The sequence below is a fragment of the Bubalus bubalis genome, chromosome 7, assembly GCF_019923935.1.
Source record: "Bubalus bubalis isolate 160015118507 breed Murrah chromosome 7, NDDB_SH_1, whole genome shotgun sequence".
Lineage (NCBI taxonomy): Eukaryota > Metazoa > Chordata > Mammalia > Artiodactyla > Bovidae > Bubalus > Bubalus bubalis.
This window is the reverse complement of record NC_059163.1, coordinates 60,114,766-60,142,158: the sequence shown is the minus strand read 5'-3', so window position 1 is coordinate 60,142,158 and position 27,393 is coordinate 60,114,766. Positions and strand designations below refer to the sequence as shown.

Here is a 27,393-nt window from a genome sequence, read left to right as displayed (position 1 = left end):
GAGCCAGCCACAATGCTGCCTCTGTGGCTACTGCTATTGCTCTGAGTAATAAATTGTCCTTTGTCTGACCTGGGAGTCGCATGTCCTCTATCAGGAGGCTAACTTGTGGCAGCCTGACTTGTAAGTTTGCAAGCAGGGTAAACTCTCAGGCTCTCTACAGTTCGTGACAGGTATTATGTTCCTGACAGAGAGAACAGTATGCACTGTGGCACAGAGGTACGAGAAGTCCCATCTCATGTGGGGAACCGTGTCCAGTTTCTTATCTTCAGGGCCAAAAACTGCATGTGCATATGCATGCGTGCTCAGTCTCTCAGTTATGTTTGACTCTTTGCAACCCCATGGACTGTAGCCCACCAGGCTTCTGTCCATGGAACTTTCCAGGCAAGAATACTGGAACTAGTTGCCAGTTTCTACTCCAGGGGATCTTCCCAACCCAGGGATTGAACCTGCATCTCTTGCGTCTCTTGCATTGGCAGCTGGATTCTTTACCACTGCACCACCTGGAAAGCTCCCAAAGCTGCATTTTAGAGGAGTATATGCGGTTGGAGATATGGAAAGGTCCAGATTCTGAAGAGATCCTATATGTCATGTCAAAGAGTAGATTTTATGGGGGCTGTGATTAAGGATTTAGCAGAAGAGTGATATGATCAATTTTATGTGTTGGTTGAGTTACTCTAAGAAATACAAGAAGGCTGGATTGAGTGTGGGGGGCACCTTTTCTCCAGTTGAGAAAAAAAGTAAGATTTATTTAGATGTAAAGTCAGTTAAGAAGTAGTAATAGAGTAAAGAAGGGATTTGAATGACTGTCTTAGTTCATTCAAGCTGCTGTCACCAAATATCACAGACTGGGTAGTCTATAAACAATGGGAACTGATTTCTTACAGTTCTGGAGGATGGGAAGCCCAAGATCAAGGTGCTGGCCGATTCAGAATCTTGTGATGGCTGGCTTCCTAGTTCATAGACTTCTCTCTTTTCCCTGTGTCCTCGAGTGGTAGAAGTGGAAAGAGAGCTCTCTAGGTCTCTTATAAGGGCACTCAGTTCAGTTCAGTTCAGTTCAGTCACTCAGTCGTGTCTGACTTTTTGCAACCCCATGAATCGCAGCACGCCAGGCCTCCTTGTCCATCACCATCTCCTGGAGTTCACTCAAACTCACGTCCATCGAGTTGGTGATGCCATCCAGCCATCTCATTCTCTGTCGTCCCCTTCTCCTCCTGCCCCCAATCCCTCCCAGCATCAGAGTCTTTTCCAATGAGTCAACTCTTCGCATGAGGTGGCCAAAGTACTGGAGTTTCAGCTTTAGCATCATTCCTTCCAAAGAACACCCAGGGCTGATCTCTTTTAGAATGGACTGGTTGGATCTCCTTGCAGTCCAAGGGACTCTTAAGAGTCTTCTCCAACACCACAGTTCAAAAGCATCAATTCTTCGGCGCTCAACTTTCTTCACAGTCCAACTCTCGCATCCATACATGACCACTGGGAAAACCATAGCCTTGACTAGACGAACCTTTGTTGGCAAAGTAATGTCTCTGCTTTTCAATATACTATCTAGTTTGGTCATAACTTTTCTTCCAAGGAGTAAGCTACGATACATCAAATGTGGTTGTTGAAAGTCACCCATAGAGAAGGGAAAATTACCCCTTGAGTGAGTTTGAGTCTAGTACAAAAAACACCCTCTATTGATGAGAAGAGACACGGGGTGTGTATAGTACATGAATGAAACAAAATATCTGTGATGGTGTTTAGAACGTAATAGTCACCAAGTATGTGTTAATGGAATTTGAATTCGTGATTCAGAACCTCTGGGCTACATCGGGGAGAGCCTTTAAAAATTCAGGGGTATCGTAAGTGATAAGGTCAGTTGTTGAAAACTGGTCCAGTTCAATAGACTGTCATGATAGATAGCTGACTTTTTTCTTGCAAGATTACTTATTTCGGGGGAGCCACCAGTACTGAATTCAGTCATCTTAAAAAAATGTCTTGTGATGTACGTTAAATAGTACAGTAGGGTTTAAAGCCGTCCAAGCAGCACTATATTACTTTCTATGGAGCTGGCCTCTGTTGGCTCTTTGAGGCTTGTGTTTAACAGGAGTCTCCCGTTGGGAGCTTTGTAGCCCGTAGTGAGTGTGACAGTAACAACATTTTTAGGTTTTATATGTAATACAATTTAAAGAAAGCTCTTTCTAGGCAGAGCAGCTTATTTGAGCTAATATCCATTTCTTCACCTATTTGGGTTTCAGACTCTCAAGTGCTGAAATAATCTCTTTGAAAGTAGCTATTGCCATGACTTCATTAAATTCTAATGCCTCTGTTTTTCTCCCACAGGATTCAGAAGCATGTGAAATAGATTGCTTGGTCTAAAATAGAAAAACAGTGGCAACGTTTTGCTGAGTTTCCAGACCTTTCCCAACATGGAACCAATAACCTTCACAGCAAGGAAACACCCATTCCCTAACGAGGTCTCGGTGAACTTCGGCCTCCAGCTGGTGGGCTCCTTGCCTGTGCATTCTCTGACTACCATGCCCATGCTGCCGTGGGTGGTGGCAGAGGTGCGAAGGCTCAGCGGGCAGTCTTCCAAAAAGGAGCCTGGCACCAAGCCAGTCCGCCTTTGTGTTTCGCCCTCTGGATTGAGATGTGAGCCTGAGCCAGGAAAAAGTCAACAATGGGATCCATTGATCTGTTCCAGCATCTTCGAGTGTAAGCCTCAACGAGTTCACAAACTGATTCACAATAGTCACGACCCAAGTTATTTTGCTTGTCTGATTAAAAATGATGCAGCCAGTCAGCAGAGTATCTGCTATGTGTTCAAAGCCGATGATCAAACAAAAGTAAGTGGAGGTGGGGATTAAAAAGATGGGTGTGGCTGGAAGGTCTTTGTTGTATGGGGTTAGAGCATTTACGTGTACTGAATTAATAAGGAGCTAATGCTGCTGTTATACAAGATTATTTCACTGGATTTTGGTTTATGGGGATGGTTTCTTTATAATCTTTAAGATCATTTGATAATAGATATTTTATTAAAATGAGAAGTTTATGAGTTCAAAAATTCAACAGAGAAATCTTTCGAAACGTATACAGAAGAGCTGAACCACTAGGATTCAGATCATTTAAGATGTGTGTCCTGAGCAGTGCTTCTCAAGTGGAAATGTGCCCATGAGTGACCTGGGGAATGCAAAATATGATCCAATAGGTCTGGGATGGACCCTGAGATTACATTTCTAACAAGTTGTCAGATGATGTGGGCACTGCCCCTTTGCGGGTTGCACTTTGAGTAGCAAAGTTCTAGATCAGCGAGTTTTATGTTTTTGACGCTGTTAACAAAAAGATATTTATTTGTAAGCTGTCTAAGAGTCTTATTAGCCAGTTTCCCAAAGTATCATGTTCACTTAGGCAGAGACCATTCATAAAGAGTAGTGGCTATGAATCTAAGTTTTGATACTTTCAGTTGTTTTTTGTTTTGTTTTGTTTCTTTTGGCCACCTTCAAGTCTATCCTCACTGGCTTGTTGTTGTTATATCTCATGATATGGCTGAGAAAAATATTATAAAAGAAAGGATAAAAATATCACCAGCTCTACTATTTTCTTATTTATTTGTGCTTGTATTGTTGTTAGCATTTGTTTGCAGTTCTCTGCAGGGCTCCTTTGAAGCCACTTGGCTGTCTTGTGAGAGTTAGTTTAGGTATGGTTGAAAATATAATCCTGACAGCCTCTTTCTCAATTGTGCCTATGTAAACTGAGATTTGGTACAGCTTCAGGAAGCTGACAAGCAGGGGAGGGTGTTAACCCTGCTGGTGAGGACTGCCCACGCTCGTCTTGAGTGCCTTGTGTGCCTGTGTGGGGGGCCTATGTGGCTGTTTCCACACGCACCAAGGCAGACTCTGAGGATGCTAATGCCAATCCTTGGGGTAAACATAGCATTAACATGCATACACTACCTTGTATAAAATAGATAGCTAGTGGGAAGCTTCTGTACAGCACTGGGAACTCAGCTTGGTACTCCATGATGACCTAGAGGGGTGGAACCAGCAGGGTGGGAGGGAGGTGAGGAGGGAGGTGCTGTATATATGCTTACTGCGGATTCACGGCTGATTCATGTTGTTGTACAGTGGAAACTAACACTACATTGTAAAGCAATTATCCTCCAATTAAAAACAAAAGTCAGTAACTATAAAGAGAAATGCTAATGTTTTGTCCCTACACCACACTGTTTTTTTTTTTTTGTTTTTTTTTTTCCGTACCCTCCAGGGTGCATAAACCTCATTTGAAAATTCAAGGTTTTCGCCAGGCAGTTAAACACAACTCAGTCTGTGGCCAGGACGTGTGTCAGGAACTCAGAGAATGGAGTTCAACACACCGGAGTATAAGGAAGGCTTTTTGAAATAATGGCTCACCTGGATCTTAAAACCACTATTTTACATACAGAATTGTATATCTTCTTATTAAAAAGCAGTTTATGTTATTGTTCATGAATCTCAGGTGGGAGCGCGGCCTGGTTCAGAGCTCAGAGGGACTGACTTCCTAGACTCCAGTCCTGTCTACCATCTATGAAGTCAGTGGCCTTAGCCAACACTGAGTCTGTTTCTTTATCTGTAAAATGGGGTAATTATAGTCTCTGTCTCAGAGAGCTGCTGGGAGGACTACATGAACTAGAATGGGACCTGAAACTAGTAAGCATTAATGCCAATAAACATTTTAATTAAAGAAAGTTTTATCAGAAGCAGATTTTACACTAATTCCATTTCAAATCTTAAGCAAAAACAAAAAGACCAAGATGAGCGTCTTCAGCTCTCAGGATGCAATCCTGGTCAACCTTGAGCAACATTTTTATAAACCAGACATTTAAAAAAAAAAAAAACTGCATAAGTGACCTTAATGGTGCTCTTATTTGGGCAAATTCCAGAATGAAAATTAGAAGACTGTACAGCCTGTTCTCCATGCCAGCTCTATATAAGGACTGTTTCCTTGGGGGCAGTCTCTGCATGGAATAGCTGTTCAGTACTTTATACTTCTGACTCTTTCCCAAAATCTTTTATAGCCATCTGAGAACAGGCTTCCAGCCAGTCATTCAGCTACCTGACAGGAAGAAGAGATTTATAACTAAATTCTGGAACTAGGGCTTCGAGTCGTGCTGAAAGTAGAGAATTGACCTCATTCTATGTTCTAAAAAGCCACGGTAGAAATATGAATCCATCCTTAAGTTATCTTTGGCTTGCTTACAATTTTTACAAACACAAATTGCCAGTACTCAGAGTAATAAATTGCTATCATCCCGCTCGTTTCATAAAAGAGTAATTTGTAGCATAGGCATCTCAATCAGTGATTCTCTTGTTGAAAACTGAATGGTGAAGCAAACTGGCACCGATTCTAGCTGGAACGATGCTGTGTTCTTGGGTCATCCTGGCACCCTATCTCATCGCAGAGCATTATCTGCTGTGGGAGCAAGTTAACCTGTGTCATTATTTCTCCAGACTATTTGTAATGTTTACTCAGATAAATAATGCTATTAGCCCTCTTCTAAATAAGTGAGATCAGTATCCACCTGTGTTTGCCAGAGGAGAATATATGCATTTACTGCCAGAGTCATAAGGACAAAACCACCGTGTGAGATGAGAAGAAATCTTTGAACAGCATATAGATTAACTTACTGAAGAAGGTCTGAGAAGAGACATGATAGGGAATAGTTTTATAAGCATAGCATGAGCCTGTGTTTCCCATTGTATGCTTCATAGAATATACCCAAGATGTTCCACAGGGAAGGGCCTCCATGATCAAAATACATTAGGGCAGCATCTCAGACTTTTTGATCTGAAGATGCTTTTCATTCTTAAAAATTATTCAGTATCCCAAAGAGCATTAATGTGGGTTATATCTATTAATGCTTACTATATTAGAATTAAAACAGAGATATTATAAAGGTATTAATTTAAAAAGTGATAATAAGTTCCTTATGTGTTAGCCTGAATAATATTTTTTTGTAAAAACAATTGTATTTTCCCCAAAATTTTAGTGATAAAACTGGTGTCATTTAATTTTGTTTGGTTGGTTTTTTGTTTTTTTTTTTTTGCAAATCTCTTTCATATCTGGATTAGTGGTCAACTATTAATTCTCAGCTACTTCTCCACTCATTCTGTTTGTGATATGTTGTTTTGGTTGAGCATATTAAGAAAATTTGGCTTCACATGGATATGTACTAGGAAAATGGAGAAATATTTTTGAGCCTTTTTAGAAAATTATGGATATTTTTCTTTAATACTGTACATAAACTAGACAGATGCAGTTTCTTAAAGGTTTGTTGCAGTGTGCAATCCGGAACCATATCAAAGCACTTTTTGCACTTTATTGTGTTAAAATCCATTAGTCTGTCTTGTGCTTTAATGAATATTTTAAGCACGAATGATTCTGTAACATAATACAGTGATTATTCAGAAAATATTGGTTCACTGAATTATACAGACCATACTCTAAAAACTGTTGTATTAGGGAAAAAATATACTTTCTATTCCACTCTTTAATTGTACATTTGTCCATTAAGTTTCTAAATTTATTGAACCATGGATTACATTTTTCTCATAACATCCAAGACCATCCCTCCAAACACATGTGGACACAGTAGCGTAAGGTTCTGAGTTAAAGTTTAAAGTTAGAATCCATGGCAGGAAATTTAAAAATCCACTCTGGAAGACAGATAGCTACATGGGTGACCCTGAGTAGGTCTTTACCCCATCACATGACAAAGAAATCAAGAGTGCCTCCTGGACTCAGCCCTAGGAAAAGCGTAAAGTCTAAGAGAATTATCTCAATATTCTTTCCTTCTCCAGGTCTTCAGCTTTGTTTCTTCTAAGAAGAACATCAGCTTGGCCACTCACTTGAGTGTTACTTTAGATCACTCGGAAGAGTATTTACGTTTTAATCCTTTTTTAAAAAATTTTCTTAAAAAAATCCACGAAGTAAAAAGCTCTGCTTCCTTTAAAAGAATTTCCAGCACTGAGTTGCAGGCAGTGGAAGTGTTGGGCTGGGGCTTCTGACTGTGTATGTTGCTGTTTTATGTCAATGAATGGAAAGAATGGATTTTGAATGAGGAATGACAAGGATTATTGAGCTGGTAATAAATGGAGAAGTGTAGGCTGGTGTTAGGTGAGGGAATGGACAGTTCATGGGACCCGGGGTAAGGCAGAAATTGGGGTGTGTGGGAGTAGTTTTGCTATAAGGACCCACTCTTCTTCAGCTGACTTATACTTGTAACCTGTCCTGGATTTTCAAACATTTTAGTTAGGGCTCATCTGGACACAACAGTCTGTCCAGTCTGGGCACAACATGGGGGTTTCGTAACTGTGACGGATGTCATGAATGAGCAGAGCTTCCCCTCCCCCACCCTCCCTAAGAGCATCGTGGGTTTACTAGAATCTTGCTAGCTTCATTTCTCCCTTTTCTAAGGAGGAAATGTTATCTCTTGCTGGAAAATTATGAAGTACTAAAACCTTAGGGACGAGGAGGACAGCAAAGTATGCCAAAGGAGCATGGGGTAAGGGATAGAGGAGCTGGGTGACTGCATGGGAAGGTCTAGAAAGAAGTCTACTTCTAGAAAGACTTTTCTAAGTGCTGCTGAGGAAGGCATGATTGAGAGAATGTCAGTGTCCTTTGAAAGAATGGGTTTCCTTTTCTATGATTTTTGGCAACAAAACTGCATTTCTTGAAAGTGAGCTATATCCGAGGCTGAACTCTGTGGGCTCCCATACTGCTCGTTTGAACAGTGCTTAACGATAGGTGAATTTAATTTAAGAACAATAAAGGTTTCCTTTTGAAATTTCCGGTACAGGACCAATGTATTCTCACATGAGACCCTCTAAGCACACCATCTTTCTCAGTAACTGATGGACTGCTACCCCACCTAGCCTCTCTGGATTCATTATGTTGCACATCAATTGAAAAGGTGGTCTAAAGTTATTTTCCTGTGATTAGCAGGTTTAATACTTAAGGTGGATGAAACTGGAGCCTATTATACAGAGTGAAGTAAGCCAGAAAGAAAAACACCAATACAGTATACTAACGCATATATATGGAATTTAGAAAGATGGTAACAATAACCCTGTGTACAAGACAGCAAAAGAGACACTGATGTATAGAACAGTCTTATGGACTCTGTGGGAGAGGGAGAGGGTGGGAAGATTTGGGAGAATGGCATTGAAACATGTAAAATATCATGTATGAAATGAGTTGCCAGTCCAGGTTCGACGCACGATACTGGATGCTTGGGGCTGGTGCACTGGGACGACCCAGAGGGATGGAATGGGGAGGGAGGAGGGAGGAGGGTTCAGGATGGGGAACACATGTATACCTGTGGCGGATTCATTTTGATATTTGGCAAAACTAATACAGTTACGTAAAGTTTAAAAATAAAATAAAATTTAAAAAAAAAAAAAAAAAAAGAAGTAATGGGGAAAAAAAAAAAAAAAAAACTTAAGTCCCTTATATAAGCCCAAGTTGCTTTGGCTGAATTTTATGATTTAATTAACAATTTAAAAAATTTTGGTTTTGATCATAGCTTTGTTCCGGTTGCACTTTTACCCATCATTCATTTGTCTTAATAATTCCCCATCTGCTTGGAATTTTAAGTTAGTGACTTAAAATATGCATCATTTATTTCAGGATTTTCAATAGAGGCTGGCTTCGGTGGCATCTCTTGCTTGGCTGTTATATTTGCTGGCTCATTACTTCCTTTCTTTGCTGGAGTGAAGATCGAAATTATAACACTGAGCTGGAGTGTTTTTGTTCCTGAGGGTGATTATTCTGAAGAACATAATATTATTTTGCAGCTCTTCCAATCTAGCGCCTTTTTGCATTGAGTGTTCATAATTTTTAAATATCAGACAAGAGTCTTTCTTTGCTACTCAGGGAATGGTTCTGAGAAGGCTTTGTGGCATATGTTTTGGAGGATTTTTTCATGGATGTTAAAATTGCCACGTAGCATCTTTTATCCCATCCTGGTTGTTATGTAAGATTTCATCTGGGGGCCCGCTCGGTGGGTATGACCCAGGGCATGGGTGCACAGAGCGGTGTGTCCGTGTCAACCCATCAACACTTGACTGTCTGTCACACTAGACAGAAGCCGGTTGCTTGGTACAGGGATTGGCAGGGACTCTTTTTCATCTATAAAAAGAATGCCCTGGACTGTATGAACTCCAAAGTATTTGTTGGAAGGTTTGGCTCCATGACACAGGATTGATTATGCAATATTTTTTACTTTGAGAGATGAGTCTGAGGGTTTCAGAAGCATCCACCTTGTGATTGGTGTCTAGATAATTTCTTTAGACATCTATTTTCAATGCATATCACTTTTTATAGCTTTGCATTTTTCCCTGATTGCTTTGCATTGGTAATTATTTTTATAATAAAAACCTGTTCCTAAGAATAGACTTTACAAGTGTCATGAACCTAAAGTTGACTTGTGTCTTAGAAGGACTTATTTATAGCCTAGACCTCCAGTGTCCAGGACGGCCACTGGTAGTTTTCTGCGGCTGTTGAGCACTTGGAGTGTGGCAGGTCTGATCTGAAATGTGCTGTGAGTGTCAAAACAGTGGATTTCAAAGACTTGGTTGGAAAAGAGGAATGTAAAATATCTCAATAATTTTCTATTTTGGTTGCATGTTGAATAATATTTTCTATATATTGGGTTAAATCAAATATAATAATAAAATTAATTTCATCTTTTGCTGTATCTTTATGAATGTGCCTACAAGAAAATTTTAAATTACATATGTAGCTTGCATCTTCTACTAGTCAGCCTTGGAGAAGCTACCTAGAAAAGATTTCTGGAAATAATTTGAATGTTTATCACAGAGAGAGTTCAGATTTTCTGCTTTCCTTTGCTGCTTTCTATTTGTTAGTGATAGAATTTTGCTCAAAGTTACTCTCAAAAAAAAATCACATTAAACACTAGGACCTGTTTTTAATTCTAGGTGCATATTTCAGTGGTTAAGGACTCTGAGGGCTGCTAGTTTGGAATATGGTGAAAGAGATAAATTTCTTGTTTCTAATTTTTCTCTTTTTTGAGTGCTTTTCCCCCTTCTGGATGGTTAAGTGTCCACCCCACTAATTGCAGCCTGTGATCCTGAACCACCAACCAGAGCAAGCCAACTGGAGACTAAGCCCAGTTCAGAGAAAGGCTCAGAAGAGGCAGGATTAGGAATGGGGCTTAGGGGAGGACTTCGATGCAGGATGTATCAGAAAACTCACATGTGACTTCAGGGCAGGAAAGGAGCTGCTTTCAATTCCAGCAGAACATCAGAAGTCATCCTTTCCTGTGCTCAAGTGATGTATTTGAAATGTTACAGATTTTACATTAATTCTTTCTTTGAAATGCAACTAATGTACATTTATTTGGCTGGGTGCTAGGGTACAAAGTCAAGTAAGCCATGATTGTCCCCTTAAGAAGCAGCATGATACTTTATGTGCCAAATATAGATTCTGAAGGCTGCACCGCTGGGAGTTAGCAAACATCTGTAAGTTATAAAAGAGCAAATTTGAGAGACTGTGAGGAGGCCTAGTGTACTCATAATGAGTGCCTGAAGTTACGTGAAAAGCTGCTGTATACAAAATGAAGTAGACAATTTCTAAATTGCTCCAGAGGGCAGAACTAGGAACAAGAGAAATTTCTAGAGACTGATTTTTGGCTCCTCCTGACAATGATAGCCATCAAATAATTAAATTGGTCATATTGAACAATGGACATGTCTGGAGGTTTCACCTGGCAAGTCATCATCTTCCTGTGTCCACACATACTGCCTGACAACGTTCCCTTTTGTTTCAGAAAACTGAATTGTTCCTAAATCTCTTACACTGAAATGAAGTTGTTTCCTGAAATGTTTAGTTCTTCGTCATAGCTCTGTCTTCTGGAGGGACCTTCCAAATGTAATTTGGAAGACATTTGAGTGGGTTTTGAAGATCCTCTAGGTATTTCCCAGGCTGATGAGTTTGGTGCAGATTGAATGGACGTCCTAAGTGGTGGCGCTAGTGGTAAAGAACTCGCCTGCCAGTGCAGGGCACATACGAGACACAAGTTCAATCCCTGGATTGGGACGATCCCCGGAGGAGGGCATGGCAACCCACTCCAGTATTCTTGCCTGGAGAATTCCATGGACAGAGAAGCCTGGCAGGCTATAATCCATGGGGTCGCAAAGAGTCAGACACAACTGAAGTGACTTAATACGCACTCATGGACAAGTAGGGGATTGAGCACATCAAGCCAAAGTGGGACAGAGGTGTGCAGAGTTGTCCATTATGGCTGGAGCTGCTGTGATGTGATGTTTTGCAAATTGCACGGTCAGAGATGTGACAGGAAGGAAAGACTGGAGTCGGATTTTGCAGGGCTTGATCTGCCTTGTTAAGGATTTTGGGTATTTTTCTTAAAAAGGTTGTGCTATGTCAGCCATGAGAGGTATTAGGTAAGTGAAATAACTAGATTTTTTTTCAGATTTTGAAGTAGAGAGATGAGATAGAAGAGGGAGATCAGTTAGCAGGCTATCACAGTACTCATGTAAAAAATCAAGCAGTGTCTTGATCCACAAGTATTATACGAAGTGGTTCATTTCTGCTAAACCCATGTTGATGTCTTCCGATCACTTTCCTCTCCGGTACCCAGAACATTTTTAATAGTCTGTTTATTGCCTTCTAACAAAAGAGAAGGCAATGGCAACCCACTCCAGTACTCTTGCCTGGAAAATCCCATGGACGGAGGAGCCTGGTAGGCTGCAGTCCCTGGGGTCGCCGGCTTCACTTTCACTTTTTGCATTCATGCATTGGAGAAGGAAATAGCACCCCACTCCAGAGTTCTTGCCTGGAGAATCCCAGGGACGGGGGAGCCTGGTAGGCTGCCATCTATGGGGTCACACAGAGTTGGACATGACTGAAGTGACTTAGCAGCAGCAGCAACGGAAGAGAAAGTCAGATAAGACTGCCTGTCCTACTGATGCTGATCTGCTTGGTTCCTAAAGAATGATATGAAAAATAACACAGAACTGAAATTCCTGGTCTGCTTTTGCTTGGTCTTCTAAGTATTGGTATCTCCCGTCTTAAAAACAAGCCATCCTCTAACCCCATTTCACATCCCAGCTTCCTCCAGTAACTGGTCCAATCTTCTGCTCCATTTTTCAAGAGTTGCCATGGTGGCTACCTTTGCTTCTACTCGCCCATTTTATTTTTTAAAAAATTTGTTTTAGTGGAAGGTATTTGCTTTAATTTTTTTTTTTAATTTATTTTTGGCTGCTGCTGGGTCTTCGTTGCTGCATGAGAGCTTTCTCTAGTTGCAGTAGTTGAAGAGCGAGGGCTTCTCATTGCGGTGGCTTCTCTTGTGGAGCCTGGGCTCTAGGAATCGCAGACTTCACAAGTCAGCTCACAGGCTTAGTTGCTTCACAGTGTGTGGAATATTTCCAGACCAGAGATGGAACTTATGTTCCCTGTGTTGGAAAGTGGATTCTTAACCACTGGATCACCAGGGAAATCCCCATTTTTTTCCTTGGTTTACCAACTGGGCTTCTGTCTTGATCTGATGGCTCCTACATGTCACCAGTCACTTGTAGCTTGTGAAATCTGGTTGTCCCTTCTCTGTACTTCTCTCATCCAGTAACTTCGATGTAGTTGACAAGACATTGTTTCTTCTGCCTTAAAACATTCTCTTCTCTTGGCTTTTGGAAAATCACAACCTGCTGTTTTCCCTTTGCCTCTAATAGTGATTTCTACACAGTCTCCTTTGTTGGTTTTTCCTCTTCTTAATTCTGAGTTGTACGTCCCTTGAGACTGTCTTCTACATTTCTCTCTTTGACACGCTTTCCAGATGAACTCATCATAGCAGTAAATACCACCTATTTGATGGAGACTCTCAAAGTTAATTTATTGCTTAGACTCACCAGTGAGTTCCAGACTCATCTATCCAACTCGGAGCTTGACTTCTACTTAGCCATTAAATAGGCATTTTGAACTCAACATGGTTAAAATAGAACTCTTGAATTTACTGCCCACCAACCTGTGGTTTTTCCAGTCTTCTGCAGCTCTTAAGTGAGTCATCTTTCTCCTAGATTTCTCTCTTTCCTTCACACTCTCATCCAAATTATTCAAGACCCATTCCAAATCTGTCATTGCTCTGATTCCATGCTAATCCTGAGGCCATGACTCCACTATCTCTCATCTGGAATGTTGCAGTACTTCCTAACTTTTCTTCCTGTTTCCTTTCTTGCTTCTTCTTTCCACCAAGCTAGCATCCAGAGCACCTCTAGAATAGCTACCAATTCATGCCACTCCCCTGCTCAAAAACCTCTCTAAGGACTTCCTGATGTACTTGGACTAAAATCCTGTATGTCTGCTGGAGTTTCCACATGGACCTCATTTCCCACACTCTTTTCAGTGCTCTTTGGACCCCAGCCACCCTGGTGTTCACATGGCTAAAACGTGACAACCTCCTTCTTCACACGAGGTCTCTGCATTTGTTGTTGCCTCTCCCTGGAGAGCTCTGCTCCCAGCTCTTCATGTGGTTGGTTCCTTAGACTATTATGAACTCAGTTCAGCCTCATCCTCCAGCCTCCCAGTCAAAGGTACTCCCACACCAATCACTGACACTTCATTAGATTTAATGTCTTTGTGGTGGTGGTGGTTTAGTCCTAAGTCGTGTCCGACTCTTGCGACCCCATGGACTGTAGCCCCCAGGCTCCTCTGTCTGTGGGGATTCTCCAGGAAAGAATACTGGAATGGGTTGCCATTTCCTTCTTTAGGGAATCTTCCCGACCCAGGGATCAAACCCACATGTCTTACGTCGCCTGCATTGGCAGGCAGGTTCTTTACCACTAGCACCACCTGGGAAGTCCTACAGAATGTTTTTGTAATGCTTATCATGGAGAAGGAAATGGCAACCCACTCCAGTGTTCTTGCCTGGAGAATCCCAGAGACGAGGGAGCCTGGTGGGCTGCCGTCTTTGGGGTCGCACAGAGTCGGACACGACTGAAGCGACTTAGCAGCAGCAGCAATGCTTATCATTATCTGGAACTGTCTTGCTGCTTTGTATGCTTCCTTGTTTACAGTCTCCTGACCTGCCAGAGCAACAAGACAACAGGGCCCTTGCCTGTCTTGTTCCAGGCTAGACCCTGGCACCTGAACCATGCCTGCTACAGGGGGTTGCTTCATGAATGTATGAGTGGATGTTACCTTTTGTATTTGTTCTTGGAGGATGTGGTCCTCCTTTTTTATTTTTAACGTTTTGGCCTAATCTCTTCTGGAAACCCCCTATGCAGCCATATTATTAATAGTTTATTTCCTTGTTCTTCCTTTCCTTCTTCATCAATACAGATTTCTCTTGTTCAGCCAGAATTTCAGTCTTAGACACCATCGCTCTCTTCCTATCCCTACCAAGTGTTTTTCCCCTCAGAGTCTTTGTTCATGATAATATTCACTGCCTCTCTGTTCTGTTGCACAGTTCTCTGGATTTGATGAACACAAAATTTGGGGGCATTATTGGTGAGAATTGTGGGAAAGATTTCATGAAAGCTGAGTAGTCTACTTCTCAGTAACTTTGTGGTATGTAGGTTAAATCCCTTTCCTTCAGCTGTGATTTGAGCCCATCTTTTTTGGCATCAACTTTTTTCCCCCCAAATAAAATGTTTTTGTGATTATAAAGGCATTTATGCTGAATATAAAAAAATAATACAATAGAGTTACAATTAAAAGTTCTCCCTTAATCCCACCTCCTAGAGAGAAATCAACAGTAACAAACGGATTGGTGCATAGCCTTATAGATTTTATTCTTTTATTATATAAACAAATGTTTTTATATGTAATCAATTTATATATTCCTTTATACACTTATCTTTAAAAATAATAATTTTATTTATTTATTTATGGCTGTGCTGGATCTTTGTTGCTGTGCAGACTTTTCTGTAGTTGTGGCAAATGGGGACTGTTCTCTAGTTGCAGTGCTCAGGCTTCTCCTGTTGTGGAGCATGGGCTGTAGGGTGTGTGGGCTTGGTAGTTGCAATTCCTAGGCTCAAGAGCACGGGCTCAGTAGTTGTGGCTAATGGGCTTAGTTGTTCCATGGCATATGGGATCTTCCCGGATCAAGGACTGAACCCATGTCTCCTGCCTTGATAGGCAGATTCTTCACCACTGAGCCTCCAGAGAAGACCCCACATATCTTTTTAAACTCAGTCTGCCTTTTGATCTCCCTGTCTATATATATATAAATTTATATATGTATGTATATATATGTGTGTGTGTGTGCTGTGCTTAGTCCCTCAGTCCCCATGGACTGTAGCCCATCAGGCTCTTCTGCCATGGGTATTCTCTAGGCAAGAATACTGGAGTGGGTTGCCATGCCCTCCTCCAGAATATACATATACATATACATATACATATATATGCTGTGCTGTGCTTAGTCACTCAGTCATGTCCGACTCTTTACAATCCCATGGACAGTAGCCCGCCAGGCCCCTCTGTCCATGGGGATTTTTCAGGCAAGAATATTGAAATGGGTTGCCATGCCCTCCTCCAGGGGATCTTCCCAACCCGGAGATCAAACCCAGGTCTCCTGCATTGCAGGTGGATTGTTTACTGTCTGAGCCACCAGAGCCCAAGAATACTGGAGTGAGTAGCCCATCCCTTCTCCAGGGGAACTTCCCGACCCAGGAATCGAACTGGGGTCTCCTGAATTACAGGCAGATTCTTTGCCAGCTTAGCTACCTGGGAAGCATATATATATATATATATATATATATATATATATATATATACATATACATATACACACACACACACACACAATTAGCTATAGCTATAGTTATATTTTAGACATTTTTGATAATGGTAGAGATGTGTCCTTTTGCATGACTGCAGTTTTGTGCAGCAGGGAGAAAGGAAAGGCTAGCTTCACGATTGGTAGAAAGTGACAGCATCAGCTTTGTTTAGCTTTGATGAACCATTTTGGTTATGAAAAAAGAGCATGACCAGGATGGGCTGGAAGTGACTCAGAGATGTCTGATCTGTCTATCATTAGAAAGAAACGAGATTTGGAGCAACAAAAGCAAATATAAGCAAGTTGGACTACATCAAACTAAAAAGCTTCTGCACAGCAAAACAATTAATAAAATGAAAAGACAACCTATAGAATGGGAGAAATTATTTGCAAAGTATATATTTGATAATGGGTTAATATCTAAAGTATACAAAGTACTCATACCTCTCAAGAGAAAAAATTTTGATTAAAAAATGAGTAGAGGCTTTCTGCCCACGGACGCCACTGAGAAAACATTGTTGAAGCCTCCCCCCCACCCCCACTTCACTGCCATCATGTTTAAGTCAGAGTCTCCCAAAGAGCCCAAACAGCTATGGAAGCTCTTCACTGGAGGATTGAGCTTTGAAACAACGGATGAGAGTCTGAGAGCCATGTTGAGCATTGGGGAACGCTCACAGACTGTGTGGTAATGAGGGATCCAAACACCAAGCGCTCCAGGGGCTTCGGATTTGTCGCATATGCCACGGTGGAGGAGGTGGATGCAGCCATGAGTGCAAGGCCACCCAGGGTGGACAGAAGAGTTGTGGAACCAAAAAGGGCCGTCTCAAGAGGAGATTCGCAAAGACCTGGTGCCCACTTAACTGTGAAAAAGATTTTGGTTGGTGGTATTAAAGAAGACACTGAAGAACATCACCTGGGAGATTATTTTGAACAGTATGAGAAAATTGAAGTGATTGAAATCATGACCGACTGAGGTATTGGCAAAAAGAGAGGCTTTGCTTTTGTAACCTCCGATGACCGTGACTCTGCAGACAAGACTGTCATTCACAAATCCCACAACGTGAATGGCCACAACTGTGAAGTGAGAAAAGTCCTGTCTGAGCAAGAGATGGCTAGTGCTTCATCCAACCAGAGAGGTCAAAGTGGTTCTGGAAACTTTGGTGGTGGTCATGGAGGTGGTTTCGGCGGGAATGACAACTTTGGTCATGGAGGAAGCTTCTGTGGTCAAGGTGGCTTTGGTGGCAGCCGTGGTGGTGGCGGATATGGTGGCAGTGGGGATGGTTATAATGGATTTGGTAATGATGAAAGCAATTTTGGAGGTGGCAGAAGCTGCAATGATTTTGGCAGTTACAACAATCAATATTCAAATTTTGGACCCATGAAAGAAGGAAACTTTGGAGGCAGAAGTTCTGGCGCCTGAGGTGGTGGAGGCCAATACTTTGCCAAACCATGAAGCCAAGGTGGTTATGGTGGTTCCAGCGCAGCAGTAGCTATGGCAGTGGCAGAAGGTTTTAATTATTGTCAGGAAACAATGCTTAGCAGGAGAGGAGAGCCAGAGAAGTGACAGGGAAGCTACAGGTTATAGCAGATTTGTGAACTCAGCCAAGCACAGTGGTGGCAGGGACTGTGCTACAAAGAACACATGTTTTAGACAATACTCACGTGTATGGGCAAAAAACTCTAAGACTGTACTTGTGACTAATTGTATAACAGATTATTTTAGTTTCTCTTCTCTGAAAAGTATACAGCATTCCAACAAAGAGTTTTAATGTAGATTTTTTTTTTTGCACTCATGCTGTTGATTGCTAAATGTAATAGTCTGATCATGATGCTGAATGAGGTCTTTAAAAAAAACAAAAATGAGTAGAGGGACTCAATAGACATTTTTCTAAAGAAGACATACAGATGGTCAGCAGGTACATGAAAAGGTGCTCAGGATCACTAATACCAGGGAAATGCAAAGAAAAACCACAATAAGATATCATCTCACACCTGTTAGAATGGTTGTCATCAAAAAGACAAAAGATCAGTGTTGGCTTGGGGAAGAGGAACCCCTGTGCACTGTTGGTGGGATGGAAATTGGTGCGGCCGCATGGAAAACAGTATGGAGGCTTCTTGGAAAATTAAAAACAGTACTACGGTGTGATCCAGCAATCCCACATCTGGGTATATATACAAAGGAAAGGAAAACAAGATCCCAGTATTTCTGCTCCCATGTTCATTGCAGCTGTTATTCACAATAGCTAAGACATGGAAACCGCTGTGTGTCCATTAGCAGATGAAAGGGTAAAGACGACAAGGTACACAGATAAAATAGAATATTACTCGGTCATGACAAAGAAGGAAATTCTGTAATTTGTGACAACATGGATGGATCTTGAGGGCATGATGCTAAGTGAAATAAGTTCAGTTCAGTTCAGTTCATTTCAGTCGCTCAGTCATGTCTGACTCTTCGAGACCCCATGAATCACAGCGCGCCAGGCCTCCCTGTCCATCACCAACTCCCAGAGTTCACTCAGACTCAAGTCCATCGAGTCAGTGATGCCATCCAGCCGTCTCATCCTCTGGCGGCCCCTTCTCCTCCAGCCCCCAATCCCTCCCAGCATCAGAGTCTTTTCCAATGAGTCAACTCTTCGCATGAGGTGGCCAAAGTACTGGAGTTTCAGCTTCAGCATCATTCCCTCCAAAGAAATCCCAGGGCTGATCTCCTTCAGAATGGACTGGTTGGATCTCCTTGCAGTCCAAGGGATTCTCAAGAGTCTTCTCCAATACCACAGTTCAAAAGCATCAATTCTTTGGCGCTCAGCTTTCTTCACAGTCCAACTCTCACATCCATACATGACCACAGGAAAAACCATAGCCTTGACTAGACGGACCTTTGTTGGCAAAGTAATGTCTCTGCTTTTGAATATGCTATCTAGGTTGGTTATAACTTTCCTTCCAAGGAGTAAGCATCTTTTAATTTCATGGCTGCAGTCACTGTTAGAGAAAGACAAATACGGTGTGATATCACTTACATAGGGGATCTAAAAAAGCCAAAGTCGTTGAAACAGAGAGTACAGTGGTGGTTACCAGGAGCTGAGGGTGAGCGAAATGGAGAGATGTCAATCAATGAGTATAAAGTGAAAGTCGGTCAGTCATGTCTGACTCTTTGCCACTTCATGGACTATACAGTCAATGGAATTCTTCAGGCCAGAATACTAGACTGGGTAGCCAGTTCCCTTCTCCAGGGGATCTTCCCAACCCAGGGACTGAACTCAGGTCTCCCACATTGCAGGCAGATTCTTAACCATCTGAGCCACCAGGGAAGCCCATCAATGAATATAAACTTCCAGTTAAAAGATGAATAAATTCTGGGGATCTAATGTACAGCGTGTCATTATAGTTACTAATACTGTATTATATACTTATATGTTACTGAGAGAATAGATCTTAAATGTCTCACCACACACACAAAAAATGGTAATTAATGATGAGATGGAGGTTTTAACTAACCTATAGTGGTAATATTTTGTAATATATGTGTATCAAATCAGCAGGATGTACACCTTAAACTTCTGCAGCATTAAATGTCAACTATACCTCAATAAAGCTGTTAAAAAAAAAAAAGATACAAGAAGAACAATACTGAGATAAAATCCTCAAATAGGGAATTTCCTCATGGTCCAGTAGTCAGTACTCCAGGCTTCCTCTGCAGGAGGCACGGGTTTAACCTCTGGTCAGGGAACTAAGATTCTGCAAGCTTCAAGGTGCAGCCAAAAAAATAAATAAAATAAAATCTCCCAAATAAAAATGACAACAATAAAAACAGAAAGGATTTTGGAGAAAGCTAAGCCTCAACAGGATGGGAATCTGAGGCCAAAACGAAATTCCTGTTTTTGATGGCGAAGTTGGAAGAATGACCGGGGTCTTCTAAGGATAGGAAGCCTTGTTTTAGTTAGTTGCTATGTTGATTATGTTGCAGTAATTTTTCTGTCTGTCTTTCTCCCACCATGTCCTTCCCTTGCTAATATCCCCAAACAGATATTAGAGTCCACGGCACATAAGAGGTGTGAACATTATTTGTGGACATCAACAAAAAAGGACTGTGTGGTTCAGTGAACAGAGAAGGAATGAGTTATGAGTGATATAAAGAAGGAGAGGAAAGAGAGCCAGTGTTCCCTGGGGGCTGGAATCCAGAGGCAGAGGGAACAGGAGGAGCTGTGGACTCCCAGGAACCCCTGGAGAATTTGGGGTGGACGCTGGGTTTCTCTTTCCTTATGAGAAGAGATTTTGATCTGATTTAAATCTCCCAAATGGCAGAATGACCCCTGCTGCCATCTGGTCTATATATGGATGTACCATAATTTAGTCAAGCCCCTATTAATGGTCTTTTAGATTTTCCCCATTTTCCTGTCTTTGTTATAGTTTTCTCTGTAACCAAAATCTTGCATAGCTTTGTGTCTGCTTCTAAGTTATAGTTAATTAATACAGATTAATAGAAACAATGCTGCCTCCTCAAAAAATAGACTAAGAATACTTTGAATGTGATCCTCATAGCAGCAGGCATGGCTTGGAGCCCGTAGTTGCCTTGATGTTAAATTTGGAGCCAGATCATATTTTAATTATGATGGCATGCTTTAATGGGATTCACAGCTTAAAAAAAAACAAACAACTGGAGATAAATTGCACATGCGTGTGCATAAATGTCACAGCCATGTGCTTTCCGTTCTCAAAGCTTCATTTATAACACTTGGATTTCTGAAATCTGTTTTTGCCTTTCTCCTTCCACTTACACTATATTCTGGGTTTTCTCAGGACTGCTCGTAATAAATGAGGTGACTACCACTGACTTTTATAATGCAGAAGGGAAAAAGAAAATTGTTCTATATTTTTGACTGTATTTGGCATTTGTGTTTTAAGAGGAAAATAAAATTACACTAAATAAGATTTGAGATTTTTCTTTTTGGCTTTTCTGTTTAAAATAAGTGAACAGACCAATGCCATCATGGAGCGTTTCTGGCATTTTCTGTGTAAAGCTAGCCTTACCATCTTTGATCAGTATCCAAAACCAGATGTACCAATGAATACTTCATATATCAACTAACTTTAAATGATGCTATTTTTAAAAATAGATAGACAACATATACTATTTTAAATTTCTTACTACATTTCTGACATATTTAATACTTTGAACTGCTAATTAGCATAATTCAACATAATTGTTCAATAACTTTTCCTTTAAAGGCTTTAGATGATATTTTACTTCTTATTGCAAATGTCAGCAACAGGGTGAGAGATGCAAAAGAAAATGATCCCTACATGGAAGCATGAAGTCTTACCCTCTCTTTCTTTTTTTAGACTGAAAACGTGTATCTTGGAAATTAAAGTTTCAAAAGAAACAGTAACCCAAAGAATTTTAAGATTATAGATTTTAATTTGTTAGACAGTTTCTATGTGGTTAACTGCTAGAAAAAAAACAACTGCTCCTATGTAAGACTCAAAATGTGATCACTGGTTAAAAAATGCATGTGCGTAGTTCTCAAAATAAATAACCTAGTGTAAATTTAGAATCTGCTGCATCCTCTCTTTCATAGTTTTGATGTTTGAGCCTCCCCTTCTTCGACTTCATCAGTGCTGAGTGCTTGGATTAAAATATCTATACTGACTCTTAAAAAATAACAAATTCTTTTTTTGTTTTTGTTTTTTGTTTGTTTTTTGTCTGCACCCCATGGCTTGCAGGATCTTAGCTCCTTGCCCAAGGACTGAACCAGAGCCACGGCAGTGAAAATTCAGAGTCCTAACCACTAGACCACCACAGAATTCCCCAACAAATTCTTTTCATTGCAAGCAGAATGTTCTTATTTGGCCTCACCACAACTAATGATACATACATGCTATGTCTCTTCTTGAGACCCCACGGGCTGTAGCTTGCCAGGCTCCTCTGTCCATGGCATTTCCCAGACAAGAATACTGGAGTGGGTTGCCATTTCCTCCACCAGGGGATCTTCCTGACCCAGGGATCTAACCGGAGTCCCTTGTGTCTCCGGCACTGGCATTCAGGTTCTTTACCACCAGCGCCACCTGGGGTGTGCAATTGGTAAAGATTGGTTTAATTCAGTCAGTATGAACTGAACACTGTGCCAGGCATAAGAGATAAAAGCAGCCTATGCCTTTGAAGAACCTAGGGGGAACTTAGGTGAGGGTGGACGGGAATTTGGAGGACAGTTCCAGACAGATGCTTCTATAATATCTGGTAAAAAGTCAGGAGGTACAGTTATGCCCAGGGCACTAGATGGACTCTTCTCCTCAATCCGGGGGTTTGGGAAAGTCATCTTGAAGAAGTTGATGTGTGAGCTGAATCTTTAAGGAGCACTGAGAATCAAGTGAAGAGACAAGGCCCAGAGCAAGGAAGAGTGTGAGGTGGGGCGTGGCCAAAAAGACGAGGGAGGAGGGAGGTGGCGTCTCACCTTGTGACTGATGGGGAAAGGGTGACTAGGGAGAAGGTTGAGGGAGAGGAAGCTTCCATTTGGGGATATGGGGTATTGGAGTGATTGGAGTGATGTGCAGTGGGCTGAAGTTCAGAGGACGATCCAGGCTAGAGATACGTAGCTGGGGCATGGCCACAGAGTCAGGACTATGAGCGTGGTTGACAACATCCAAGGAGAAAGGAGCACCGCGGATGTGATTGTTTCCGAGGGTGGGTAGGGAAAGGGGAGTCCCAAAAGGGGATTAAGATAAGAGGAGATTCATGTGGTAGTGGTGTCCCCAGAACCAAGGCACAGGAAGTTTCAAAATGAAGATTAGGACAGCAGTGTCAAGAGCAGTAGTGAAGTAAAGATTGTTGTTTAGTCACTAAGTTAGTCCGACTCTTTACGACCCCATGGACTGCAGCATGCCGGGCTTCCGTGTCCTTCTCTATCTCCCGCAGCTTGCTCAAACTCATGTCCATTGAATCGATGATGCCATCCAAACATCTCATCCTCTGTCATCCCCTTCTTCTCCTGCCCTCAATCTTTCCCAGCATCAGGGTCTTTTCCAATGTGTTGGCTCTTCACATAAGGTGGCCAAAGTACTGGAGCTTCTGTTTTAGCATCAGTCCTTTCAATGAATATTCAGGGTTGATTTCCTTTAGGATTGACTGGTTGGATCTCTTGGCAGTACAAGGGACTCTCAAGAGTCTTCTCTAGCACCACAATTTGAAAGCATCAATTCTTCAGTGCTTCTTTATGGTCCAACTCTCACATCCTTACAGCTAGATATAAATTATGAAATTTTCATCCTGCCTGGCCACTTTTATTTCCTTTTCCAACTTATCTCCATTCAAGCCCATCCTTTTTTTTTTAACCTCACCTATCTTTTGACCTTAAAAATGATGACCGTAACTAAATGATAAGCCTCTTCATAATTTACAAAATGCTTTCACATATATATCACCGTATATAATATGCTCACCCACCCTTTGAGTTGGCATTTTAACTGAATTATAGTTGTTTAGGATTGCGGCTCAGACTTGAGGTCATAGATGCCTTTAAATTCCTCCTCTCTCTCTTATTGAATATTTATTTATTTGGCTGCATCAGGTCTTAGTGGCAGCATGTGGGATCTAGTTCCCTGACCAGGGGTCAAACTCAGGCCCCTTGTATTGGGGTCTTAGCCACTGAACGACCAGCAAAGCCCTCAAAACCTCTTTCTGTACTGAGGAAACTGAGGCTCAGAAAGATGTATGTTACTATTAATAGTATGTGTGCCAAGTCACTTCAGTCGTGCCTGACTCTTTGCGACCATATGGACTGTGGCCCTCTAGGCTCTTCTGTCCATGGAATTCTCCAGGCAAAAATACCAGAGTGGTTTGCCATGCCCTCCTCCAGAGGATCTTCCCAACCCAAGGATGGAACCCACATCTCCTGTGCGTCCTGCTTTGGCAGGTGCATCCTTTACTACTAGTACCATGTCAGAAGCTCAGACAGATGTGTGTCTTATGTCAGTTTCACTGCTCTTTGGTGTGTCTCGGCACTAGAAACCAACCTCCTGATTTTCACTGCATGACTCTAACTGCAGAGTGAGAATATTGATGAGGTTTAGACAACCCTGTTGAAACTCAGTACAGGAGGAGCTCTGGCCCATAGCTGAATATGATCCTGTCCCTTTAAACCATCCTGACTCATCCATTGCTAATTGCAGGTAAGCAATAAAACTAAACCGCACACCCTCCAGTCTCCTCTGTGGTAATTGCCTAAGACTCCCTCACTTTGTTCCCACTCCTGTCTGCTGTTGGTAGACATTCAGTCTTTTTGCCAGAGCAGCATGTCTTCTTCCTTATTCTGTCAGCAGCCCCTCCATATGGCACACTCAGGAGACTCATGGCTGATCAACATATTCTGTTACCTTGGCCTCAGCAGTTGGTTCAGGGGTGGGTTTGTGATCCAAGCCATAAAAACCAGAGTCAATCTTGGAAAAACAACCTCTCAGCTGCAGCTGCCAGGGACCATGTGGCCCCTGCCTGGGAAGGGCCTGGGAGAAGGAAGACAGCATGGAAGCAGCCCAGTGATGGATGGATTGCTGGATCCTGATGATGTCATTTGCTCACGAGATCCAGCCTGCCTGGAGCCGGAGCTCTCCCTACACTTGAGGCGCACAAGCCAATCAAGTCCCCAGCTACGTTCAGTCCTCTTGAGTGGCAGTTGCAACCACAAGGGCCTTATTTAATATTTTCCTTTCTGTAGCTCCGTTTCTCCCCTGTGTCTTGATCTGACTCTCCAACTTTGACCCTCAAATTTTCTAGGATTTGCTTCAGACCAGTCTTACTCTGGGCCTCTTCAAGTTTGCCATACCTTGGTGGTTCCTTCCTTCCCTGTTGTCCCTCACCAAACCCTCTCATGGGATATTTTCTCATCACTCTTTTTCTAATATATAATTTCTGTTATTTCTTTGGCCACATTTCGAGGTGTTCATTATCTTTGTTCCTCAACCAGGGATCAAAATCATGCCCCTTGCAGTGGAAGCCCAGAGTCTCAATCACTGGACCACCAGAGAAGTCTGTCCTTACTCTTCTAGGAGTCAGGACTTATAAGTTATGAGCTGCCTGCACTTTGAATGAACTATTACTATTATTAATAATGACAGAAGAAGTTTTTTGCCATTAACCCGGCACTTTTTTAATTGTGATAAAATATACATAAGATTCACTATTTTAACCATTATTAGATGTACAACCCAGTGGCAATGAGTACATTTACTATGTTGAGCAGCTATCACCTCTGTTCATTTCCAGGATGTTTTCATCATCCCAAACAGAAACTCTGTAGCCATTAAAAATAACTCCCAGCTTCTCCCTTCCCCTGGCAGTCTCCATTCTGCGTGTTCTTCATGAATTCGCCTGATCTGTGCATCTCCTATAAGTGGGATCATATAATTTTTTTTCTTTTGTAACTAATTTATTTCACTTAGCATATTATTTTCAAGGTTTATCTATGTTGTAGCATGTATCAGAATTTCTTTCCTCCTTGAGGCTGAATAGTATTCCATTGTGTGTACATCACATGTTTTGTGTGCTATTGATACATACTATTTCCATCTCTACCTTCTGACTATTGTGAGTCATGCTGCTATGAACATTGATACACAAGTACCCCTTTGAATGAAGCCCTGATTTCAATTCTTTCGGGTATATACACAGAAGTAGAACCATTGGATCGACCCAGCACTTTGTATGTGCCAGGCACTGTGCTATATGTATTTTATGTTCATTATTTTATTTAGTATTCACAACTTTATGAGGTAGTATTATTATTCCTACCTTAAAGTTAAGGAAACTGAGGCTCAGACAATTTACCATGAGCAAGGGCTTATCCTTTTCCATAAACAACCATACCTGTTGGACTCCAGAGGCTGTGATCTTAATTGGAATGCTGAGACTTCTATAAAATCATCCCCAGTTTCTTCAAAAAGCACATCTGGAGCAGATACTGTGTGTCAGGTGTTGGATCAAATGCTGGAGTACATAATCACGTGTTCATCACGCCTGGGGTGCTTGTTAGTGAATTGAGAGGAGATACAATCACCCTGTTCTATGAAGCCTGGCCTGGGCTTCATGGGAAGTGAAGGTGCCTGGCCCGTCTTTCATGCACTGAGTGTTATCTTCTCCATTTATATCGCTGGACTTTATTCTTGCCCAGATGGTGACCAGTCCTGCCAGGCTTTTTCAGAGCTGCTTTCCTGGATGAATCCAGTCCTTTCTGGAGGTAGAGGGAACAAGGAAACAAGTTAAGGGGGGGAAAATATATATATATATATATTTCTTCTGATTATGAAAATGAAACATAATCATTACAGACAACTTGGGAAAATTATGGAAACATAGATCAAAGAAAACAGAAATCACCCTATAATCAAGCTATTCAGAGGTGATTTTTTAATGAAAGTTTAAGCTAATAAAATGCCTTATTATCCCCCACTAGGGAGCTTCCTTGGTGGCTCAGTCAGTAAAGAATCTGCCTGTAATGCAGGAGACCTGGGTTCGATCCCTGGGTCAGGAGCATCTCTCTGGAGAAGGGAATGACAACCCACTCCAGTATTCTTGCCTAGGAAATCCCATGTACAGAGGTGCCTGACGGGCTGTAGTCCATGGGGTCAAAAACAAGTCTGATGCAACTTAGTGACTGAACCACTACCAATCAAAGTAGTTTGTTATCATTTTACTCTGTAAAACAAAGGGGAGAAATCAGTCCCTGAAGATCCCCTATCCCTCAGCTGCCTCTACTGTGTTTAAATTACTCAGTTCTCTGACTGCAGATTTATGTCTTCCTATTTGAAAGGCATTCATCCTGCAGAATTTGCCAGATGGTGCCCTGTAATGGCTCTTTGATTATCCATCATCATTAGAAGGAAATGCTTCCTAGTCTGTCAGCATGAACTTTAACTATGTGGAAGGAATGTGTGTGCTTTTGAAGAAAGGTTCTGTGTGAGGAAAATGGAGAGGGAGGCCTCCCAAGAAGATGGCGGAGCCTGGCAGCGAGCATCAGGACGCAGATTCCTTCCCTTGGTGCCTCCATGGCGTCCCACGGCCTCCCATACCTGTCGGTCAGGTTGCGGTGGCTCCTTCTTATTTCACTGCTCTCCAGAGCTGCTGAAGTCATATGTCACCTTGTCCAAATTAGAAAAAGGCACCCTTCCTTCCTGTGGCAGGAGGTGGCTGTGCTCCACAATGTGGACAGAAAACGGTACTGAATGCACTTTCCACTTTCTTCCCGGCCAAGCATCCTTGTTCAGTGAACAACACACAGAACTCTGTGTAGTGGTCCTGGCTTTGCCCTTTTGAGGCTCATCCCTCTCCAGGGATGTAGAGGCTGTAGATATTCTAGATCTAGGTGATGCATGCCCCACTCTAGGTGAGCCCTGGGTATGTGGTCCTCAACTTGACATGTATTTATCGAGCTCTTACTATCCAAGCCTGGCCCCCATGGAAAACTACCTGCTTCTCACCTTCTCTTTGGCCACTGCCACCATCAACTCTGTCTTTTAGAGACTAGAACTCTCAGAAGTCTCCACTGAATTTATTGGAAGTTGTTTTGTCTACAGTTACTTGAAATATCACTGTGTAATTACTGAATTTGCAGCCATTCTAATAAGCAGACTCCTCATGTACT

General features: G+C 41.9%; 1 protein-coding gene and 1 pseudogene across 2 annotated transcripts in view; both read left to right on the top strand.

The window, feature by feature from the left end:
- TBC1D1 (TBC1 domain family member 1) overlaps positions 1-27,393 on the top strand; it is a 224,205-nt gene that overhangs the window by 7,841 nt on the left and 188,971 nt on the right. For both annotated transcript variants that reach the window (XM_006055896.4, XM_044945997.2), the window contains exon 2: positions 2,323-2,825. In XM_006055896.4, coding sequence (XP_006055958.4) covers positions 2,409-2,825 — 417 coding nt within the window. In that variant the 5' untranslated portion in view covers positions 2,323-2,408. The remainder of the gene's footprint in view (positions 1-2,322; positions 2,826-27,393) is intronic.
- On the top strand, positions 15,768-18,190 carry LOC102410385 (annotated as a pseudogene).